General features: G+C 41.8%; 1 protein-coding gene and 1 pseudogene across 7 annotated transcripts; one reads left to right on the top strand and one right to left on the bottom strand.

Moving 5' to 3' along the window:
- Window positions 1–910: 910 nt before the first annotated feature.
- Window positions 911–24,289, bottom strand: LOC309795635 (zinc finger protein 350-like). 6 transcript variants are annotated; one of them, XM_082608174.1, is made up of 6 exons: window positions 23,075–24,289; window positions 21,544–21,609; window positions 18,559–18,745; window positions 10,281–10,407; window positions 9,448–9,543; window positions 911–5,504 (listed from the first exon to the last, which is right to left on the bottom strand). In XM_082608174.1, exons 3-6 carry the CDS (start codon window positions 18,571–18,573, stop codon window positions 4,162–4,164), a joined length of 1,581 nt encoding a protein of 526 aa, XP_082464300.1. In that variant the 5' UTR covers window positions 18,574–18,745; window positions 21,544–21,609; window positions 23,075–24,289; the 3' UTR covers window positions 911–4,161. The 6 variants fall into 6 exon arrangements, with proteins under 6 accessions (XP_082464300.1, XP_082464304.1, XP_082464305.1 ...); XM_082608178.1 differs by having other exon boundaries at window positions 911–5,501; XM_082608179.1 differs by having other exon boundaries at window positions 10,281–10,388.
- On the top strand, window positions 10,750–13,164 carry LOC309795636 (translation machinery-associated protein 16-like; annotated as a pseudogene). Its single transcript has 2 exons — window positions 10,750–11,952; window positions 12,163–13,164. The product of its transcript is annotated as a translation machinery-associated protein 16-like (transcript).
- Window positions 24,290–24,856: the final 567 nt, after the last annotated feature.

Raw genomic sequence — 24,856 nt, 5'->3', positions numbered from 1 at the left:
CACTTTCCCCAACTGCTCCCACCCTTCCTTCAACATCCGGCCAGATGCCCTCGAGTGCCGACCCCTCCCCTCCATACCTTCACATGACCACAACTCAGCCCCACCTGCTGAAATTAGTGTCCTTTACCCACACTCACTTCCAGCTCGCCAGTGAAGACTGTGGAACCGAGAGGAAACCAGCTGCCGACCTGAAGACTGAAATTCCTGTTACATCCACCACCTGGTGGAGCTGGCTGTCAGTCAGTGGATGGGAAGGTTTGAGGAATCGATGAAATGGAAGGTCAGGAGATGAAGGTCCCCTGGTAGCCTAGGATTGGTAGGCCTTTGTGTGTGTTGGGGGGGGTCAGTCAAGAATAATCTGTAGAGTCCAGTGATGGAAAGGTCCTCGTGGTCCATGACTGGTGCAATTCCAAGAGTCAATTATTGGGAGTATGAGGATGTCATGGTTGGAAGCCATTGGAAAGAGGGCTTTTGAAATGATCAGAATCCAACTATCTCACCCAGATTATGTTCTTTAAATATTACCCTTCGAATTTAGGTCTTTGATCTATTGAGAATGGATCTTGATATATAATGTGAGGTAGGGATCTAATTTCATCTTTTTCCATGTCAATAATGAGTAATTCCAGCACCTTAAAGGATCCTCCCTTTCCCCTCTTTACATGATTTCAGACTGTGTATTTATCCCTAAAATAAGAATATAAAAAATGTACAAAACATACAAAACAGGTTATAAATTCTAGGGGCATAAACCATACTGGTGTTTTGGGTCATAAATCCCATCAAAGTTACTAACGAAACCCCCTCACACACACACACACACACACACAAATAATGACTAGTAACTGTACTAACAGGTTGTCTTATACAGAGCAAATATTCAAGGACTGTTTAAATAAGTCTCATTTTATTCAAAAATATATTTTCAATCCGCACTTGTCTATAAGTGGACTGTAAGATTTGTAAATTGCAGGGGCCAGGGGCACGCACCACAGCTCATCTCAATTGAAGTAGGCTGCTTGCCTGATTATTTAGCTATTGTCTCTCACCTCGCAACCTACTCTTCCACTGTCTGCTTTGTGATAGCGCAAACCAGATTCTCTTTTGCCAGCTTCATGTTAAGTTCTGACAACATGGGCCACTAGAGAGAATGGGTAGGCAGGAGGAAAATGGAGATGGGACTTGCTTTTTCCTGTTTGCTTTCTCTTCTTGCTGCAGAGGAAACAGTTGGTTGCTGTTTTCAGTTTTCGTCCACAGTCTTAGAATCATCTTCATCCCACGCCCTCAGGCATTCTAGCATCAGCCAGCCATGTGCTCTCCTCAGAGACTGGAGGAAGAGTTCCATGGCGGGGGAGCAGGGGACTGGGGGTGGGGGGGTCCATCCCCCAGGCTCCTAATTCCTTGCACCAGCCAGTCATTTGTCCTGTTCAAGCCAGCACAAAGTTTCAAGTGAATGACTGAGGAGCAGTGACTTCTAACTAAATCACTCCTACGTAAAAAACAGGGTGACATTTGTGAGATTTTCTTATCAACCAAGGGCCCTCTCACTATGAGACTGGGTATTCTCAATGGCACTGGAATACTAGTATAACTTGGGGTCTTTACGTGTGTCATTTTTTTTTTAATCTGGGTACCAAATTTGAAGGACTAGTACAAATGAAAAACACTTAGGTGGATGCTTTAGTACAACTTACAGAAAAGGTAAAGGAAAACCCAAAATGGATGCATTGTCATGGTAACCAGGGAAGTCACCCCCAGGGCCGCTGGGAAGCCAGCATGATGCTTAGCTCTCATCATCAGGGTGAGCCTGTCAGAGACACTCTGCCATGCCAGATTCGGGGGCCCTCATCACACACAAGTGGGTTATGTGGTCACCCAATTCTTTGATGTATTTCACCTGCTCATTCAGGTTGTCACACAAGTAGGGGTCATTTTTCGCAGTAGGCAATTTGTGCAGTTCCAGTAGTGACTGATTCATGCCCTTTTCTGAGTGGAACACACATGCCTTGCCTTGAGCCCACTCTCCAAGTCATCCTGTTCTGGTTTCAGGATACACCAATGATTCGGCCACCTAGCAGGTTCTGCATCTTCATCGGTTTCTCAGCATGTCCCCTCCCCTCACGAGACTGGTGAAGAGAACAACGGGCAAAGTTCTCCAAAGCCACATCATGGCCATCAAAGCAGTGAGACACGGACAGGTAAACGTCAGAGGCTCCAGGTGGATCTGGCAGTTATTTGTAGCCTCCAAGTCCTGGTGGAAGTGCTGGGGCACCTGTGAGGGGGACGTGGTAGTCACAGCAGTCACACGACTCCCCCTCGCCTTGGGAGTGGTCCGAGGGTGCTGTGAGGAGCAGGCAGAAGGCTGGCTCTGCACGGCCAGGTTGAGGGGGTGGGGTGGTGAGCACCAGCCTCTGTTCAAGCACTGTTTAAGCAGGAAACCATGGCAACTCTTGGCAAAGATGTCTTTTTCCCTGAAAATCATTATTCTGGTAGGCTGGCTCTAAGAAGGCCCTCAAAGATTCTCAACTCTCCCCTTGAGTGTGGGCTGGCCTAGGAACTTGCTTCTAAAAGAATACGGCAAACGGGCTTCCCTGGTGGCGCAGTGGTTGAGAGTCCGCCTGACGATGCAGGGGACACGGGTTCGTGCCCCAGTCGGGGAAGGTCCCACATGCCGCGGAGCGGCTAGGCCCATGAGCCATGGCCGCTGAGCCTGCGCGTTTGGAGCCTGTGCTCCGTTACGTGAGAGGCCCGCGTACCGCAAAAAAAAAAAAAAGAATACGGCAAAGATGATAGAAGATTTAGATATAATAGGTACAATGTGACATGGACTATAAACCATCTTCAAATGAGTTATGGAGTCATTCCCTAGCAAGGAGAGAGTTCAAGACATTCTCTATCAAAATACACATTAAGGGGGCTTCCCTGGTGGTGCAGCAGTTGAGAGTCCGCCTGAAGATGCAGGGGACATGGGTTTGTGCCCCGGTCCAAAGATCCCACATGCCGCGGGGTGGCTGGGCCTGTGAGCCATGGCCACTGAGCCTGCGCGTCTGGAGCCTGTGCTCCACAACGGGAGAGGCCACAAGAGTGAGAGGCCCGTGTACCGCAAAAAACAAACAAACAAACAAAAAAAAACCACATTAAGGGTGTTAATCTGACTTACGTTAACAAGTTTCCAAATATCCATTGCAGTCACGAGCTTATCTCCTTTGTGAGATCTCTGCCATTCTGCTAAAGGTTCAACACATTTGGTGTATCCATAGACATTCCTTATTTCTGACACATGATGAGGAACCATGTTACTAAAAACCTTGTCCTATTCACTGCTGTGCAAATTAGGGGCTGACTCGGCAAGGTTGGGGTGTTCAGAACCTGCACGTTCCAATGAAAGGAATGACCCTTGATTGGCACCTGAGAAGGAACCTCTAAGCCCTTGGAATATCCTGCCTGCCAAGAGCGTCTTTGTATACCTGGGGTTTCGGCCATGCCATATCGTTTACATTAGCAATATAATTTTTGGTGAACACCTGCTTTTGTTTGCCTGGGGCTCTGGGCCATTCTGTATCAGTTTGATCCTTAGGAGGCTGGAATTTGAGACGTTAAGGTCAGTCATGTGGTTTCTCCATGCCTCCATAACTAACCCCCTTACTGCCCCTCCCACCCCCTGGCACTAAGGCTCAGGTGAGTTTCTCTGGTTGGCAATACACCATATGTGTTGTCAGGTCATTGCTGGAAGAATTAAGCACTGTCCATACAACTCCACTGGGAGGACAACTGGATGCACCTGGTTTCTCCTAAAGTCTGCCTCATGCATCTTTTACATTTGCTAATTTTAATTTGTAACTCTTCACTGTCATAAACTGTAACAGTAAGTATAGCAGCTTTTATGAGTTTAGTGACTGCTTTTAGAGAATAATCAAATGTGAGGGTGGTCTTAGGGACTTGATACAACTGCCTTCCTGAAATTTCTGATGTGAATTTACTGATGATTTTGAAGTCAAGCTTGTTACAATTCAACCTACTTAGAGCCACTGATACTTAATGAGGTATATCTTCCCATTATCACTACATTCATTAGCATTCTCTCAGTGAAAGTTTTCAACTATATAAAAAGCTAAAACTTTGATCTACAAGCTTTTCCACACTCAACGTACCAAATCTTCCCTACACGTTTCCTGTGACATAAAGTAAGACATAATTGGTAACTGAAGGCACTATCACATTTACTGCATTCATGAGGTTTCTCTCCTGTACAAATTCTCTGTTATTTCCTGAGGGTACACATCTGGCAACAGGCTGTCCCACAAGGACTACATTCCCTTGGGCTAGGAACCCACTGATATTTAATGATGTCTGCACGGCCACAGAAGGCCCTTGCACTGTCATTGTTTCAACAGAGTTTTTCTCCTGTACGGGTTCTGTGGTGCATAATGACCTGTGGTTCCCAAGAAAATCATTCTCCATCTTGACTGAATCCACATATTTCTCTTTCATATGAGTTTTCTTATGTTTAGTGAGGGAGGACTTGTGGCAGAAGGCTTTCCCACAATTGCTGCATCCATGGGGTTTCTCTCCTGTATGAACTCTCTGATGTCTACTGAGTATTGACTTCGTGGAGTAGCCTTTCCCACATACGTTGCATTTATAGCGTTTCTCTTCTGTATGACCTCTTTGATGTCTAATGAGACTCGACTTTTGAAAGTAAGCTCTTCCACATTCAGTGCATACATAGGGAGGATTTCCAGTGTGAAATACCTGATGTGCAACGAGACATGGCTTATGACTGAAGGCTTTACCACATTCCTTGCATCCATAGGGCTTCTCTCCAGTATGAATTCGCTGATGTATAAGAAAATTACCCTTCTGGATGAAGCCTCTTCCACATTCACTGCATGTATAGGGTTTCTCTCCCGTATGAGTTTTCTGATGTACAAGGAGCTGAGATTTCCTGGAGAAGGTTTTCCCACACTCACTACATGCGTGGGGTTTTATTCCTCTTTCCACTTGCATATGTATATTGAGCTCTGCTTTCCTACAGAAGGCTTTACCACATTTAAGGCATTTATATGGTTTCTCTCCTGTATGAGTTCTCTGATGTACAGTGAGTTGAGACTTTTTGAAGAAGGTTTTACCACATTCAATACACTCATGTTTCTTTCGTTTTTCAGTTTGATGTATACTGAATTTCGAATTGGTGCAGATGGTGTTTCCATATTTATTGCATTTAACTCCAGTGTAACGTTTTTCATGCTTAGTACGAAGAAACAATTTCTCATATTTATTAAACTTGTCAGGATTCTTCGCTACACAGCTTTTATTCTGGTTAACTAAATCTAAATTAGAGTTCAGTACATCAAACTTATCATGGCTTTGCCTTAAAGTAACAAGATTTCTACGCAGATGAAACACATTTCCCGATGAACTCTGTTCACGGCCTCTTTCCATATTTTTACGCTTGTTTTGGATTTCCAAAGACCACTGCATATGATCACCAATTTCTCCAACTTCTAGAAAGAAAATTAATTCTTTCACAATCAGGTTATGGTAATAAAACTGCTTCTAAATCAGGTAATAAAACTGCTTCTAAAATGCCATGGTTTGGGCTGGCTCTTTGTGACAATTCTGTCATATGAAGGAAACCATCAAGTGTAAATTTACTTCTTGAATATGAGGGGAAACACAATGAAATAAAGCCATAACATCTTAAAAAAAAACCCCAGCTGATTCAGAATCAATGGTAGACAATTCTCAATTAGTAAAGTTTTTGCTGCTCTCCAAATAGATCCTCGCAAAACGGGCAAAGAGGATGAAGTAGAAATGTGTCTCGTTAACATAAGATGAAGTATGTTGGAGAGACATCTGATCTAGCATGATGGAGGATATAAGCCATTCATTCCCCCAATGCTTACTGAATGTCTACTATGTACCATTCACTGTCCAGCACTTGAATACAAATGCATCCCACTAGGCACAAGAAAACAAAATGGAAGCAAAGAAATAAGGCAACTTCAGACTGAAAACTGGTTCCTAGCATATGAAAAAGAACAGTGGGAGTTGGTCAACTTTAAATAGGTAAACACCCGTGAGAAAATAAAAGTTGAGCCAAGAAACCAGGAATAAAGAATAAGCAACCTCATGTAAAGAATTGCAAGTTTTCATTCAAGTACAACAGCAATGCAAAAGCCCTGAGACAGGAAAGGTTTTGGCCAGGTCAAGAAATAGAAAGGTAGCCAGTAGGCCCTGAGTGGAATAGCTATATAGGGAGAAGGAAGCGTTGAAGTTCAAAAGGTAGACAGAAGGCATATCCCGTAGATCCGGTAGGAAGAATCTGAATTTGACGCTAAGACTAGTGGCAAACCACTGGAAGTTTTGAGAAGGTGGGGGGGGTTCTGATTTATATTTCCAAGAGGATGCCGACTGCTACATGGATAGTGATGGGAGAGGAAGGAGTGTAGGAGAGAGGAAGTTAATGAAGTAATCCAGGGAAGAGATAATGGTGGCTTGGTGTGGAGCAACGATAGTGTACGTGTGGAGAAGCGGATGAACTCAAGGTACATCTAGGAGAAGGAAAAAACAACATTCAGTGTTGAATTCAATGTAAGTAAAAGAGAGGAATCAAGGGTTTTCCCTAGGTATTTGGCTTAAATGACTAGACGTACCAGCTAAGTTGTTGAGGAACATCAGGGAGACAGGTGTTGAATGTGGGAAACTCAGGTGTGTATTCTGACATAAACATTTTGAGATGGATATCTTGGTGCAGACGTGAAGAACTCAACTGGAGAGAGGAATTTGGAGAAGACTTTGGCTAGAGGACAAATTTGGGATTATCTGTACAGGCAGGTTCAGTTCCAGACCACCACGATAAAGCAAATAGTGTAATAAAGCTAGTTACATGAATTTTTTTGTTTCCCAGTGCATATAAAAGTTATGTTTAGGGCTTCCCTGGTGGCTCAGTGGTTGAGAGTCCGCCTGCCGATGCAGGGGATATGGGTTCGTGCCCCGGTCTGGGAAGATCCCACATGCCATGGAGTGGCTAGGCCCGTGAGCCATGGCCACTGAGCCTGCACGTCTGGAGCCTGTGCTCCGCAACGGGAGAGGCCACAGCAGTGAGAGGCCCACGTACCGAAAAAAAAAAAAAAAAAAAAAAGTTATGTTTACACAATACTGTAGTCTATTAAGTGTGCAATAGCGTTATGTCTAAAACAGTGTACATAGTGTACACAGTGTACACTTAATTTAAAAATACTTTCTCACTAAAAAATGTTAACCATCATCTGAGCCTTCAGCAAGTCGCAGAAGTAACATCCAAGATCACTGATTACAAATCACCATAACAAATATAATAATAATAAAAGAGTCTGAAATATAGAGAGAATTACCAAAATGTGACGCAGACACAAAGTGAGCAAACGCTGTTGGGAAAAGTGGTGCTGATAGACTTGCTTGACACGGGGCTGCCACAAACCTTCAATTTGTTTTGTTTTGTTTGGTTTGGTTTGGCTGCACCACGAGGCTTGCGGGATCTTACTTCCCCGACCAGGGATCAAACCCGTGCCCCCTGTGGTGGAAGTGCAGAGTCCTAACCACTGGACCACCAAGGAACTCCCCAGAAACCTTCAGTTGCAAAAAACACACTATCCGCGAAGTACAATAAAGCAAAGCACAATAAAATGAGCTGTGCCTGTATAGAAATTCCCAGAGAGGGAATTCCCTGGCAGTCCAGTGGTTAGGACTCAGCACCTTCACTGCCAGGGCTGGGTTCAATCCCTGGTTGGGGGATTGAACCCGCAAGCTGTGCGGCGTGGCCAAAACAAACAAACAAAAACCTAAAAACATAAGCCAGATCATGTCACTCTTCTGCCCCAAACCATTCAATAACTGTCATTCTGAAAAACAACCCTAAGTCCTTAAAATGGCCTGCAGTGCCCTGCATCGTGTGGGCCCCTTTCTCACCTCGTGAGCATCACTTCCGCTCTTGATCGCTCTGCTCTCCCCTCACAGGCTTCCTGGACAGTCCTCAAACACGCCAGGTACACCTCTGCCTCAGGACCACCACTGCTGGTACACTTTTCCCAGGCCTACCCATGGATCATCCCTCACTCCACTCAGCCACCCTAGCAGAGCAGAGAGGCATTCTCTGTCCGTTGTGTACAAAACATCAGGCCCTCCTATTGCTTGACATTCACTACGCCCTACATTGTTCTCCATGGTTCTAATTACCACCAGAAAAATTTGTATATTTCTTGTGTACCTCCCCCATTTAGAATGCAAGTTCTGTGACAGTAATATCTTAATCCCTTTTATTCTCTGCTGTACTATACCACATACTATAAAGCACACTACATAGCAGTGTGTATTAGGCATTAAAAATACTTGTTGAGGGAATGAATCAATGAAACAATCATACGTGTGGCGGGCATTGGAGAGACTGGTTTAAATGAAGCTGACTTTCAATTTAGGGAATGGAAAGAAAATTCTACGTAAGCATCACATGGTATCTTGCAGTCCCTTGATCACAAGAGGGATTTAAATATCCCATAGTTGGTACTAGGGTTATAACTAGAATTGTTTAGACTCGGGAAATTAAACTTAGAGTAACTAAGATAAATACCAGATCCAGCAAATATACAGAGAAATCAGCAAAGTATGCATGAGGTTTATGGTTTGATTTCAGGTGGGGTCTAAGATTGTGAATTTTCTGTTTTCGTTTTTTTATTGGAGTGAATTCCTTTATTTCAGTGTATGTGGGAGGCATAATTCACTCCGAAAGTTACAATACTTATAGCTCTTCCCTTACCATTTTACTATAAAATTTTTCAAACAGACAAACAAACTGAAAGAATTACACAGTGAACAGCCATATATCCACCTCTTTGATTCTATAGTTAACGTTTTGCTACATTTGCTTTAGCTCACATTTGCCCAGTCAGAATAAGGAAGCAGACAGATGCACATGAAAAGACCGGGTTACCATGGGAACACAGCACCCTGGGTGGGGCTGAATGTTAGGAAGGAAATCAACATTACCCAAGGTTCAGTAGTCAGAAGACGATGGTGAATTTGAAGTTCTGTCCTTGAAGAGAGGCGTAGAAGACTGAATTTTCAAAGCAAGGGAAGAGGAAGGAACAAGCAGTGATACTATGGCAGTCAATGAAGAAGCGAAAAATTTGAGAATCCTCAGAAAGAAAAATATCTAAGCAAAACAAATCAAGATCCTAGATGAAATGAATCAGTATCAAATCCAGGGGTGAGAACACAGGAGTATTTTCCTCTGAATGCTTAAGCAATGAATATTAACAGAGGAGAGTAATACTCAGAGGCTCTGTTTAGATACTGTCAAAAGGTTAGAAACCAGAAGATGAGTCACCTCAACACTATTTCAAAGGTGTGAGGCCTCCACAAATCTAGGAATTTACTTCTTTTCTATCTGGATGTTTCTCATTCACTTACCTGGAAAGTTCTGACCGTGGATATTTTCCTTTTCTAACCATGGTTTGTCTCTTTGCTTCAACTTGAAGATTTGAATTGGTTTGGGACTTTGATACCCTATTCACAAAAAATAACAGAATATTTAGGAAAATATCTTTGGGTGTGAGATCTAAACATTGTTAAATGATACCTTTTATAGATGTGTGACTGTACCTTGGAAAAGAGTTTTCCCCTTGGAGTAGGGAAAACATACTCCTCCCTCTATCTGAGGCCTGAGAGGAGACTGAGAACCTGTCGCTTATAAAATTCAAGTCTTACGTAGGGGCCAGCAAACTATGGTCCGTGGCTGTAACTAAGGCATCTTTTTACATTTTAAAAGCATTATTAATTCAGAATAAAGTGCTCTTACAAAACAGAGTATTCGAAAAGTGAAGGCAAACTTCTAAAACATGATAGCAAAAGTGTTTTGTACCATTAAATTTTAAAAATTAAAACCATTTAAAAATATTTATCTCACTGATGTTTCATCCTTTTGATGTTTCTATTTTTAAGTATATTTTATAGTGCATATAATAAATTTAGAATACTTATATAATTGATAAATAAAAATATGTGTGTGCTGAAAAAACAAATAAAATAAAATAAAAGTGTTATTTTAAAAAAACCAGAATATAATTACAGAGACAGTAGGTAGCCCGAACAGCCTGCAGTATTTACTATCTGGCCCTTTGCAGAAAAAGTTTGACAATCTCTCTTACATTATTCACACTTCAGATATCTGCCCCCATATCACTGCACAACTGAGAAAGACTGCTGATTGGGCACCCTGAGTGGCACAGGGAAGCAGTTCTTACCCACGGACAGCAGGTTGCTATAGTTTTCTAGCATCACATCCTGGTACAGGTCCTTCTGAGCAGGGTCTAGTAGCCTCCACTCCTCCCGGGTGAACTCCACAGCTACATCTTCAAATAATAATGATTCCTGTAGTAATTAATTCTTCTTTAATCTGGGGTGATCATTTGATGGTTTGGAAGAGAAGTATAGAAATCTACTCTAATCATTTCTACTGTGTAGGTTGTATCTGTATAGGTGATTTACATTATATAGTGTGGAAGAATGGAAAGTCTTATACAGATATCCTGCTGCTGTGATTCAGCCACCCACCCCCTCAATAATTCAGAAGGTTTTCTGAACTGTGGTCATTAAAACCTCTTGTTAACCTTGATAGATTTGCCATCTGTGTGCATATGTGCGTGCACTGAATTACATGCAGGTGATATCAAAACAAACACATGTATTCGTGTTCTCAAGAAGCCCTCACTGTGCACAAGTTAAACAGACACAATAAGCACTAGAATTAAACATGAAAAACCTGATGATGCTGTAATTGTTAAGACACTGAATATAAACAATGTTTAATATGTGCAAAGGCATAACAGAGTCTTGAAGATGAGTGGGCTAACTTGAAGAAACACAGATGAATTCTCAAAACAAGAAATACAGTAACTGTAATTTCAACTTATAGATTGACTACCAACTTGATATGACATAGCGAGAATGGTGAACTAGACAACAGATCTGAACTGCAAAAGACAGTGATGGAAAATACAAAAGCGAGGTTGAGAGATATGAAGGATAGAGTGAGAATGTTGAATTTACACCTATTCTGAGTCTGAGGGAGGAACAGAAAATTTGAGGGAAGGTAATAACCAAAGATGTACGGGCAGAGGATATTTTAGAGCTGGTAAAAGACACACAACCTCAGGATGAGAGAAGCCCACAATTTCAAGCAGGATCAGGAAAAAGAGATCCACTCCTAGACACATGGAGGTAAAACTGCAGAACACCAAAACTCAAAGGGAAAATTCAAAAATATCCAAGGGGAAATGACATATACCTAACAAAAGAACAAATATGATTTATTGCCTCTAAGTTCTCAACAGCAGTGATGGAAGCCTGAAAAAGAATGAAATAGTATTTTCAAAGTGCCAAGTGAAACAACTTCCAATCAAGAATGTTATACCGGGAGTTGCCTCGTGAGCTGCTGCCGCCGCAGACCCTGAGGTCCCGCAGCGTGGAGTCGGAGGTCTGGAGGCCCCAGGCCGCACAGACGTCGGCATGTCTAAAGCACCAAAGGGAAAAAGTGTAGGACAAGAAAAAAAAGTCATCCATCCATATAGTAGAAAAGCAGCTCAAATGACAAGAGAGGCCCACCAACTAGAAAAAAAGGAAAAACTGAAGAATGAAAAGGCGTTGCATCTCAACCTTATGTGTGAAAAACTGCAGCGGTTTCAAAATTATCTTGATCCCCAAAACGTAGAATATTCAAAGAGAGACACTTGTGAATTAACTGAAAGGCATTTAAATCAGTTCAGCAGTGAGCTGGAGCAGATTGAGTTACACAGCAGCATCAAGGGCAGGCAGGGCAGGCAGCACTGCTCCCGAGGTGGTCGTCAAGCAGACCATGGAGCGAGAACGGCAGCGGTACCGGTACCGGGGCTGCGGCCTTGAGATTCCAGACACTTTATTTTATTTTATTTATTTATTTATTTGTGGTACGCAGGCCTCTCACTGTTGTGGCCTCTCCCGTTGTGGAGCACAGGCTCCAGACGCGCAGGCTCAGTGGCCATGGCTCACGGGCCCAGCCTCTCCGCGGCACGTGGGATCTTCCCGGACCGGGGCACGAACCCGTGTCCCCTGCATCGGCAGGCAGACTCTCAACCACTGCGCCACCAGGGAAGCCCGAGATTCCAGACATTTTAAATGCAGGGAATGGGATTTTGATCTGACGAAACTGCCAAACATCAAAATGAGAAAAATCTGTGTTAATAATGCAGTGCCTAAGAAGTGTAAGAAGAAAACTGTGACAGCTGTAGTCAGAGATTTAGGAGAACTGGAACTGAAAGATGAATCAACGGACACAGACGAGGAGCTGACTGCAGTGGCCTAATTGTCTTTACTTGAGTTGAAAATAAATAATTTGAGAACTTCAAGTTACACTTGAATTGGTTATGGTAAATAATTGTCTCTACACAAGAATTTGCTGTTTAGCTTATTCTATGATGAGAATCCCATTTTCAGTTTCAAAAACAGTGTTATGATTTTTACTTAAAAATGAATGTTGCTTTTTGTTTACATTAAGTTGTTAGACTAGGTAGAAATGCTCTGCAAAATCCATTTAATCTGAATTTCTGAGGCTGGGAGAGCAGTATGAATGGGGACAAAAAATGTTGCAATTTTTTTCCTCATGCTTACTTAGAATCACCTAATCTCACGTTTTGGGGCATGGGCAGCGGCTGTTTGCTAGAAGGTTACTGTGGTACTTCTTGAGCAGTAACAATGGCAAAATTGCCTTTTAGTAATATGTTTTACTATTCTTCCTCTTACACATTAAAACTATTTTCTTTCCTTATAAAATAGGGAAAATGTGATACGGAATTTATATACATTTATGGGTTGTACATTGCTGTTATTTATTCACTTTGAGCCAGAGTTAGTTAAATGGTTTAAAAAAACAGTAACTATTCTTGTTTTGTTGATCTCCTGCACTTAACCTGTTATCTTGATAAAGGGGATAAATGATTTCAGGTTAGCTCTTTTGGTTTGTATATTATTTTTTGCTTTCTCATTGTGAAAAGTGATAGGTTTTATTTGTGGAAACAGAACTAAAGATTAGAAAACTAGTTATTTCAATTGTCTTAGTTTTTTTTCTAAGAGATAGGTTAAATTGACATATAATATAACAGTATTTCCAGTATCATGAAAAACATGGATGTGGTTGAATGTTCTTCACAGAACTTGTTAAATGCAAGTATCTTCTGGTCTATTTTCTAAAGAATGCAATGCAAGAGTATTTGAGTATTTTAAAGGAAAAAAAATGCTGTATGAGGTAACTACGTTATCAACTAAGTCTTGTTAACAGTTTTTTTTACTTCAGAAAATTAAAAGTACAACTTATTTCTATAAAAAAAGAACGTTATACTTATTAGTATATCTTAATATTATATATGGATTTCTCCTGTTGTTTCTAATAAGCTTGTAGTGATTCTCAGATTTTTCCAAGTATGCAGCCAAATTATCTGTATGGAAAATTTTAAATCCTCTTCTCCAAATTTATGTCTCTTTTATCTCTTTTCTTGACTAATATTTCCAAAGAGTGTGGTGTCACTGGACATCCTTGTCTTGCTCCAACTTTAGATGTCATATCAAAGAGGGATATGGGACTTCCCTGGTTAAGAATCCTCCTGCCATGCAGGCGACACAGGTATGAGCCCTGGTTGAGGAAGATCTCACATGCTGAGGAGCAACTAAGCCCGCAAGCCACAACTACTGAACCCCACACGCCTAGCGCCCATGCTCCACAACAAGAGAAGCCACCGCAATGAGAAGCCCGTGCACCACAACAAAGAGTAGTCCCTACTTGCCGCAACTAGAGGAAGCCCTTGCACAGCAATGAAGACCCAATGCAGCCAAAATAAATAAATAAATTAATAAATTAAAAAAAAAACAAAGAGGGATATGAAAATTTGTGAGACTGTTTCAGATTGTCACACTGACCAGGTACCTACTATACTTAATGGTCAGGGACCAAGGGTGCTATATATCCTGTAAAGCATATGACAGTCCTACACAGGAAGAACTGTCAAGCTCAAAATGTTAATAGTACCCACAGCCTCCCTCTCGTTGAAAAACATAGGTATAGTAAATTATACTGTATCCCAGAATAAAACTGAAAAATATTGAAAGGAATAAAAGTCTATCACTCAACAATGAAAAATTTATAATGCCTGGTACTCAGTCAAAATTACCAGATATGCAAAGACAGAAAATATGACTCATACAAAGAGAAAAGATCATCAACAGAAACAAAACCAGAAATGACATACATAATAAAATTAGTAGATAAGGATAGTAAAATACATATTATACATACATATGTTTAAAACGGTGGAGGAAATCATGAACGTGATATGGAGTAATATGGAAGATATCAAATAGACCCAATTCCAACTCTAGAAATGTCTGAGATGAACAATATCCTCGTTGGATATGATCAATAGCAGACTAGACACTGCAGAAGAAAAGATCAGTGAACTTGAAGATACAGCAATAGAAACTATTCAGCATGAGACAGAAAAAAGACCTAAAGAGAAACATTTTAAAACAGCCAGAGAAAACAGATTTATTACATGCACAAGAACAGAGCAGATGAACAGAGACTTCTCCTGTAAACAATACAAGTCAGAAGACAATGGAAAAACATCTTTACAGAATCGAAAGAAGAAAACTGTCAACCTTGAATTCCCAGTGAAAATATATTTCAAAACTGAAGGCAAAATGAAACCTTCTTCAGGCATGCAAAAGCGAAAGCAAGTCAGCAGCAGCATACATGTACTAGCAAAAATGTTAAAGGATGTCCTTCAGATAGAAATCTAGATCTACCCAAATGAATGAAGGGCTGCAGAAACGAAAAACCTATGAGTAATATAAAATCTTATTTTTTATATGCCTTTAGAAGATAACTGATTGTTTAGAGCAATGATAATAATGTAGTGCGGGATTTCTAAAGTACAAAGAAGTAAAATGTAGGACAACAATAGCACAAAGGCTTCCAGAGCAGCCTTTTAAGGTTCTTATCCTATGAATGAAGGGGTGTGATATGACTTGAAGACAGACTGTGGTAGATCAATATGTAGACATGAGTAGTTTACTACTCACGTGAACTAGCACTCTAACAATACCAACTAGAAAATGTCTTGCAAAAAAAAGATAAAGATTAATATCCCTGAAACCTATTTTTTTTTTAGAGATCAGAAAAAACAAAATCAGCACAAAGGATTTGATTAGGCAATTCACAGAATACAAACAGTTAATAAATACATTAAAATATGTTCAGGGCCTCCCTGGTGGCGCAAGTGGTTGGGAGTCCGCCTGCCGATGCAGGGGATACGGGTTCGTGCCCCGGTCTGGGGGGATCCCATGTGCCGCGGAGCGGCTGGGCCCGTGAGCCATGGCCGCTGGGCCTGCGCGTCCGGAGCCTGTGCTCCGCCGCGACGGGGGAGGCCACAGCGGTGAGAGGCCCGCATACCGCAAAAAGAAAAGAAAAAAAAAAAATATGTTCAAAGTCACTGATAATAATGCAAGTAAAAATAATAGAAAAACTAATTCTGATAGCCCTTATTAAATAGCAGGCAATGTTCTAAGATATGTCCTACATATGTATATACATATATACATAGATCAGTGGTTCTCAACCGGCCAACAATTACTTTACAACAGCAGACATATGACATTTTAGGTTATCACAACTTGGGGGTGGGAGGGTGCTACTGACATCCAGTGGGTACTGACCAGGGAAACTGCTAAATATTCTATAATCCTGTGGTATCCCCTCAACAAAGAATTTGTTGTTCGGCCAAAAAAGTCAATAGTGCTGAGGTTAAAAAAGTCTGATATATATTAACCTATTTAATCTTCAGAATAATCCTTTCATGTAAATTCTATAATAATTCCCATTTTTCAGATGAAGAAAGGACTGCAGAGAGATTAAATAACCAGAATAAGATCAAGCAGGTAATTATAGACCAAGGCAAGATATGAATGAGTGAATCTGACCACAGAATTTGTGCTCTTAAACTAAACACGACGGGCTTCACGTGGTGGTGCAGTCATTGAGAATCTGCCCGCCAGTGCAGGGGACACGGGTTCAAGCCCTGGTCCAGGAAGATCCCACATGCCACGGAGCAGTTAAGCCCATGCACCACAAATACTGAGCCAGTGCTCTAGAGCCCACAAGTCACAACTACTGAGCCCACGTGCCACAACTACTGAAGCCCGCGCGCCTAGAGCCCGTGCTCCACAACAAGAAGCCACCGCAATGAGAAGCACGCGAACCACAACGAAGAGTAGCCCCTGCTCGCCACAACCAGAGAAAAGCCCACGTGCAGCAATGAAGACCCAATGCAGCCAGAAACAATAAATAAATAAAATAAAATAACAAAATAAAATAAATTAATAAAAAAACTAAACACTAGGCTCTACAACCTTCAAAAAATGATATAGCTTTTATATTTCAGATTTGTAAGATTTAAAAACTGATACAATATTAAATAATAGCAAGAATGTGGGAAAAACAGAGACTTTCATAAACTCTGAGAGGAAGTGCTGAAGACTTTAAAAAAGGGCAATTTTGTAGCAATCATGAAAAATTTAAGTCCAGGTGCCATGTGACTCATAGATTTCCCTTTTAGGAATCTAACCTAAAAAAAATTTCACACATATTCAGAATGTGTATTGTGAAGAAATTTTATGGCTAAAATGTACTTTTAGGGACTTCCCTGGCAATCCAGTGGTTAAGACTCCATGCTTCCACTGCAGGGAACGAAGATCCCACATGCTGCATGGCGGGCCAAATAAAAAAAGTACCTTTATATAAACAGAGTACATAAATTAAGGCATATACATGCTAGGAAATATCATGCAAACCTAAATGCAATGAAATAGATACATAAATACTTGAATGGAACGCTCTCCAGGGCAGGTTGCTATAGGAATAAAGCAAGTAATGTGTTTATTATGATCTCAGTAATGCAAAAATATTTTCACAAAAAATATGTGTATATGCACATAAGTGTACATAATGTATACCTATGTGCATATAAGTGTTAATAAAAACAGAATTATTTCTCTCCTAAGTGATGAGTAGAGAAGGGTTTGACAGGGCCACTTTCTTTTTTTGCTCTATTTATTTCCATATTCTTTCTGTATATTTCACAAACAAATGATTTGTATATGACTCATTTGATAACAAAAGATGATAAAAGTGGAAGGTAGCAGGTTGGATGGTGGCCTCCTAAAAGATATGTCCACTTCCTAATCCCCAACCTGTAAATTTTACCTTGTCTCGATAAAGGGTCTTTGCAGGTATAGTAATTAAGGATCTTAAAATGAGAAGATAGTCCCAGATAGTCTGGGTGGGCCCTAAACCCAATGACAAGTGTTTTTATAAGAGACAGACAGAAGGAGACAGATAAACAGAAGAGGGGGAGCTAACGTGAAGACAGACAGAGATTGGAATGATAAGGCCACAAGCCTCAGAACGCAGACAGCCACCAGAAGCTGGACGAGGTGAGGGACAGATTTCTCCTTGAGCTCTGGAGGGAGCACAGCCTCACTTACAACCTGATTTCAGACTTCTGGGCTCCAGAACTGTGAGGGCACACACTTCTGTCGTTCTAGCCTCCTACTTTGCGGTGATGTATTATGGCACCCACAGGAAACTAATACAAGGAAGTAGAGGAAAACTGACAATGAATAATTCGGGAAGCATACTACATTTCTAAGACTGGGATGCAGTGACAAAGACAACATCATGGATCCCTCCATCCCAAGTCTTTAGCGGAGAATGTGATTGTAAACCCTGCTGGTAGGTCTGTACCCGGAATCCAATTCAGCAAAAATGGCTTGAGAGGCCATTTAAACCATCCTTTTGTCTAGATAAATCTAGGTCTTTATATCTGAAGCAAGCCAGAATACCAGAAGGGTACTGAAGGAACCCTATAAGAAACAACAACAGGTGTACAACTGTGTAAAAATTCACTTTACTATATGTATGTTATGCCCCCATAAGAAAGTGTAAAAACACACACACATGAAACAGAGAAATGGGAACCTCTTCTTGCATATACCAGAAGGCTGCCATTGAGGCCACTGCGCCCTGCAGGAAAAGTCATCAAGAAATTTATTAAAACTTCAGTACCAGGAAATACTTACTTTTCTGAGGAAATGATCTACTTTCTCTGTACAAAACCACGAATCATGTAATGTTTTGTGTTTCTCTTGCTGGCACTGGCTACCAAAATTATTGGAGATAATCTGGTAGCTCAACACAAATGACCCCTCAGGTCTTACAGTTTTTTATTAATATTCTGACTTCAAAATTCTGAGCAGAATCTCTGACCTGCATCCCCACCATTCCTAGTTTACCGTGACATCAACATTATGGTTGATATTTATTTGTCTTCAGATTCAGGCTCTTATCAATGTGTCATTTTCCAATTAATCAAGTCAATTTTTATAAGCCTCTACAAATACAACAGAAAAGGAGGGAATAAATAAATACGTAAAACTCACCTGGACCTTGGTCATTTTCTTCTGTTCTTAGAAAATGACTGGAACTGGGATTCTTCTTTTTTTACTTTTCTAGATTGTCACTCAAATTCTGGTCATAGCTCTCACATCCCAAATTAATGGCATCCCCAGAAGTGACGCCTCCCTGGTTCTGGAACTTCCTTCTCCTTACTTCACTTGATTCTAAGGACTCAAAAGCAAATTCGCTTTAATTCGTACATTCCCCTCAGCCATACACCTTGTCGGCTGGGATGTGATGTTAGAGGACGCCTATATTAGTTTTTTTTTATATATAAGTTTATTTATTTATTGCGGTGGCGTCCTGCAGTAAAGGTGCTGCAGTAGGCGGAACCATGGCCCTCACAAAGATATCCACGTTCTAATCCCTGGAAGCTGTGAATATGTTGCATCACAAGGCAAAGGGGAATTGAGGTTGCTAATGAAATTACAGTTGCTAATCAGATGACCTAAAAATAGATTTCCTGGATTATTCAGGTAGGCCCAATGTAATCACAAGGATCCTTATACATGGAAGAAAGCAAAAGAGACCAGAGAGAGAGATGTGATGTGACAAGAACTCTACACACCATTGTTGGCTTTGGAGATGGCGGGAAAGGAAAACAGGAGCCAAGGAGTGTGGGCAGCCTCTAGAAGCTGGAAAAGACAAACAGATTCTCCCCCTAGAGCCTCTAGAAAATAACACACTCCTGCTGAGACCTTGATTTTAGCCCCGTAAGATCCATGCTGAACTTCTAACCTATAGAACTGTAAGATAATAGACTTGTGTTGTTTAAGCCACTAATTGATGTTACTTTATCACAGGACTAACAGAAAACTAATATGGGGGCTTCCCTGGCGGCGCAGTGGTTAAGAATCCGCCTGCCAACACAGGGGACATGGGTTCAAGCCCTGGTCTGGAAAGATCCCACATGCCGCGGAGCAACTAAGCCCATGTGCCACAACTACTGACCCTGTGCTCTACAGCCCATGAGCTACAACTACTGAGCCCACATGACTAGAGCCTGTGCTCTGCAACAAGAAGAGACACCGCAATGAGAAGCTCACACACTGCAACGAAGAGTAGCCCCCGCTCACCGCAAGTAGAGAAAGCCCTCGCGCAGCAGCAAAGACCCAATGCAGCCAAAAATAAATTTATATATATATAAAAAAAAAACTGAGCTTCCCTGGTGGCTCAGTGGTTGAGAGTCCACCTACTGATTCAGGGGACACGGGTTCGTGCCCCAGTCCAGGAAGATCCCACATGCTGCGGAGTGGCTGGGCCCGTGAGCCATGGCCGCTGAGCCTGCGCGTCCGGAGCCTGTGCTCCGCAACGGGAGAGGCCACGACAGTGAGAGGCCCGCGTACAGCAAAAAAAAAAAAAACCAAAAAACTAATATAGGCGTCCTCTAACATCAAATCCCAATACTTAAGAGTTTTCTTTTGTTTAAAAAACCACAACATCTAGACCTCAAGGCAGAGCAAACATTATGAAGAGTAATGTGTTAAGCAAATCCTAAGCACTTTCTTATTTAATCCTCAACCACCAATCTAGAAGTATCAAATCACTAGAACAAAGGAAGTCAAGGCTTAAAACCTAGAGACAAAGTATCTTGTCCAGAGTCACATACTTTCTAAGAGGCAGGGCTAGAATTCAAGCCCAGGCCTTTTCTCTCCAAAGCTCATCACCTTAACCATTGTACCTTCTTAACCAGACAACCTCCAAAAGTTTAGTTCTCTGTAGAACTGCCTGAAAAGTTTACTACTTTTCAGGCAGTTTAATATCACACCAGAAGGTAGCACATAACCACAATGCATAAACTGGACTTCTGAAACAGCTCTTAGAACACTCAATGCATACACACAAACAGCAACCTTCTTCCACAAACAGAGAAATGGAAAAGGAGCAAGTTCCAATACTCACTCCAAAGCAGCAAATCAGAGAGACAAGGAGTCAGAAAGACTCACATTATAAGGTCATTGATTCAGTGGGATTACTGTGAGTTTTTGTTTCCACTTCTTCTGGCCAGAAATTTTTCTAAGATAATTTCCCAGTAGCTTTTCTAAACCCCCAAACCCACCAACACTGCCCTGCCCCTACTGCAACTGTTCTTTGACCTCTGAGTACATGCAGTCCCCCTCAGTCTCCAGCCTAGAATCACTTTAGGCACCAGGACTAGAGATCTAGACAAGAGAAACGGTATAAAACTATTTATAGGACTATCTAGGACTATAAAACTATAGCTATAAAACCTCATGGGGGAGGAGAACATGAATGCAACATCTTGGCCACATCCAAATTTCATGACTCCTTGTCCATGAGCCCTCATGTCCCTGCTGATGATTTCTTGGCATTGTACCCATTCACTGTATGGAATCACTCATGTTGCCCTAGAAGGGTCACCTGCCTTTCCAGAAATACACCTATGTGTAAATGTAAAAAAATAAAGCTTTACAGAGCAAAGTAGGCCATAGAAAGAAATCTTCATAAGTTTCACAAGTCAATATCAAAGAGGCTTATTCCTTGACCACAATACAACAAAACTAGAAATCAACAGTAATGAGAAATTCAACACATTAATCAAAATAGAAACAAAACCCTGCATATCCAGGAAAAAAACACAAGAAAAACCTTCAAACTAAAAAGGCAATATAAATGAACACTCTGAATGATTCAGTAGTAAATGGCAACAAATCCTGTGGGTGGATGAGAGAAGCTGGATAAGCATAGAATCATCACACGTTGCAGAAAAGTATAGATATATAAGTCAAGCCTATCCAAATTAATGTATACGTACATTGAATGTGACTCTAGTAACCTTGTCACTGGGTCACCCACCTGATGTGACACTACTGCAGCCATTAAGAAAATCTGTAATTGTTTTCTACTATGGAAGTGTTTATAATGAGAAATGAAGTGATAAAACCAAATTATATCTGTTATACAGGTCATTCCAAATGCAAAGGTTAACAAAAAAATATTAAACATACACAATGGTTTGCACTGGAGATCAGCGTTTCGGTTAACAGAGATGTTTTCACTTGTGTCGCATGAACCTGAAAGGAAATATCCAAGAAAACTGTGGAGTAAAGTTGGAGGGAAGAAGAATAAAACGTATCTTCTATAACACATCACTAGATCGTATCTAACTACATTTTTGGTTGGGAAGACAATGACAAGAGTGTTTATGTGGCAAGACAAGAGTTTTTAATTAGTGCCTTGATGAAGGTATGGACTCGAAGGAGCAAACTGGATTTGGATCAGCTGAATGAATCTATCATCAAGTCTGTGCCCAGGAATCGCCATCTGAACCTCAACCTACCTACTCTCCAGGGACCCTAGGTCTCCAAAGCGCCAGCCTCATGCCCTTCCACATACACTAGCCTCCCCCACAAAACAACAACAACAAAAAATGACTCCAAGTTAAATCTGAAATCTGAACCAGAAACCCCCATTCATTAGCACCCGTTCCCCATCCCAGGATTCTCCACATCTGAGCCCCACAGTGAATCGCAGACCTGCATGAGACATCGAATTCACTGATCTACACCTACCACTCCAGGTCTTAATCACTGAGCTTCACGAGCAGAAATTGCTACCAAACCAAACTTGAGTCAGCTCACCCGCTGAGCAGCAAAGCCAATTTACTGACACCGCGTTGGTGTGAAGGAAAGTCCAGCGTTTACTACAGGGCCCAGCAAGAACTGGCAGCTCAGGCTCGAAAGCCTCAACTCCCTGATGGCTTTCAGGGAAGGGTTTTTAAAGGCAACATTTGTGGTGAGGGATGCAGGTGAGGGATGACTTTCTTCTGCTTGGTTGTTGGTGAGGTAACAGAGTGTTTCAGGAACCTTAATCAACTTTCTGGTTCCAACCAGTCTGAGGTCTACATGCTTATGCTCAGCAAGTAGTCACCACCCTCCACCCTGGAAGGTGTGTCTTAGTTTCTGCAGAAAACTTAAAGGTATGCGTCAGATCATTATGCACATCCTTTGAGGAGGAACTAGGACTCTGTGAACTATTGTTTCGTGTCTGCTTTTTCCTGTTTCTATATTCCCTCACTTCCCTAATTAGTCTGATCTTTGGAACTCAGGGAAACCCCAAGAGACCAAAGCCTTTTTCTACAAACTAGAAAGGGGGTGACACAGAGGGGCTTTTGTACCCAAGAGGTACTGCAGGGTCCTGCTCAGTTTCAATCCCCCCCTTTCTTTGATACTCTTCAATCCTGAGGGGACAAAGGTGAGACAAGAAAAAGAATAAAGTTTGGGATAGAGAGGTTAAATATATAAGGTCAACGGGGGAACTCCATTTTAGGAGGGCTGGGTTTCAAAATACCCACATCGACAAAAACCCTGTCAGAGCCTTGGTCGTTTCTCTATTCATACACTTAATAACACTGACCGCCAAAGGGCCTATTACTGAAGCCAAGGCTCCCCAGTGACTGAACCTAAAGACACCCCCAGAAGGCCTTTCACTGGCCTCACAGGCCTCTCACTCCGGACCCACGTGCAGACCCCGACCCACCTGCTGCTGAGATTCTCAAGGTTCCCGCCAGCTGCCAAAGGCTGAATTCACTTCCAAAATGATTCCCACTCCCCCGCTGTCGCGCCCAAATCCTCTCTCTGGCTGTCGCTAGGGACGCCTCCGGCCGGCCCGACCTCAGAGCCTTTCGGCGTTTTGGAGTTCGGGCCCCACGACGAGCTCTATGACGTAACGTGGCCACGCCCATCTCAACGATCGGGGAGGAAACGGTCATGATGGAGGCTTCGGCTCAGAGCGGGAAGAATTGAAATCACTTTTGGACACCACCTTCCCTTTCCCTCTTCGTTGTCGGTCAGAAGCACTAGGCTGAATAATTTTTTAGGGGCTGGACCCTATCCAAGGCCATGGCGGCGCGAGCTGGAGTCTATTTTGTCTTTTGGGCAAAACGAGAGAGATGGCGGCGCCCGTGAGCCACGACGGAGGAGCACCAAGGGGGCGGCCATCTTACAGGAAGTGCAGTTCCGTTCGGCAGAGACTCGAGGAGCTAGTGTTAGGAGGAAACTTGGGACGGTCAACGAAGTTTGTAGGAGTTGAGACACGTTTTAAAGGCGGCGGTCAGGTCCTGGACAAAAGACGGAAACTTCGAGTCCTGGTGAAATTTGGGAAAGAGGGAAAGCGGGGATGGGAATGAGTACGGCTGCTCTGAGACCCGTTGAAGGGGCGGGGCCGATGCTGAGAGCGGGGCTCTGTGAACACCGATGCCCATAGGGGCCTGGGAATGTGGCTGCCTCTGGTAGGGAAGGGTGAGGGGTGAGGCTTCAAATGTATGCAAATGTTTCCTTAAAAAACGAAGGGCATTTCAGAGTAATTAAATGGTGAGCTGTGCTGTTATATTGTTTGGCATCATTCCCAAATGATGGGAACTCATTTGAAATATGATTAAGAAATATTAGCCATTATTTTATGCAGGCAAAGGGGTAGTAGAGGATATTATCTATACATTCTAGAGGGTAATTTATTAGAATTATCTATACAATTTAAATTTTTCATTCTCGTTGATGTATAAATTCCAATGCTAAGAATCTTTGTTAAAAACTTTTTATATTAACCACAGAAATTTTGGTAAATTTTTTAAAAACTAGGAATAACTGGAATGTACAATCAGCAGGCGAATAGTTTGGTAAATTAAACACATTCCTTCAACAGAACGGTTTATCGCCATTAAAAAGCCAATTATAGAATTACCAGTATTTTTTAAGTGACTTCAAAGGGATGAAATACTGACCTCCAGAACAGTATTTATAATATGATCCTCATATGGCAAACATTAATAAACATATGCATTTCAAATTTTTGAATGGATTAAGTAAAACTTACAATTTTGATTATATTTGGGGTTTGGGCTTGGAGATGGACTCTTCACTAAGTACCCACTAAACTCAAAAGATTTTATTAACACAGCATCAAAACATACTGCCTGCTCCAGTCTCACAGCTCCTCAAACTACACAACTCTAAAATGGAAGTCCTTCTCCCTTCCAGACTGAATTTTCCCTTATTCTGTTTCTCATCTAGCAGTCACTATTATGCAATAAATTAAGAATAGAGATGTGTTACCTGGATTGTAGGTTACTGGAGGTTGCTGTGAAAAGGTCAGAGGATGAAGCCAAAACAAAACTTATATGTCGTTGTCACACTGGCCACCAATTCCTGTTATGCTGTCTCAGAAATAACTTCTGAATCACTCCCTGTACTCGCCCTCATTGCTTTAGTCCATTTATCTGAATTACTACTGAATTTGCCACTGAACTAGTCCCCTCTTAGA

The sequence above is a fragment of the Mesoplodon mirus genome (assembly GCF_964341445.2).
Source record: "Mesoplodon mirus genome assembly, chromosome: 19".
Lineage (NCBI taxonomy): Eukaryota > Metazoa > Chordata > Mammalia > Artiodactyla > Ziphiidae > Mesoplodon > Mesoplodon mirus.
Note: the sequence above shows the minus strand (reverse complement) of the source record. Positions and strands in the feature narration are given on the sequence as shown.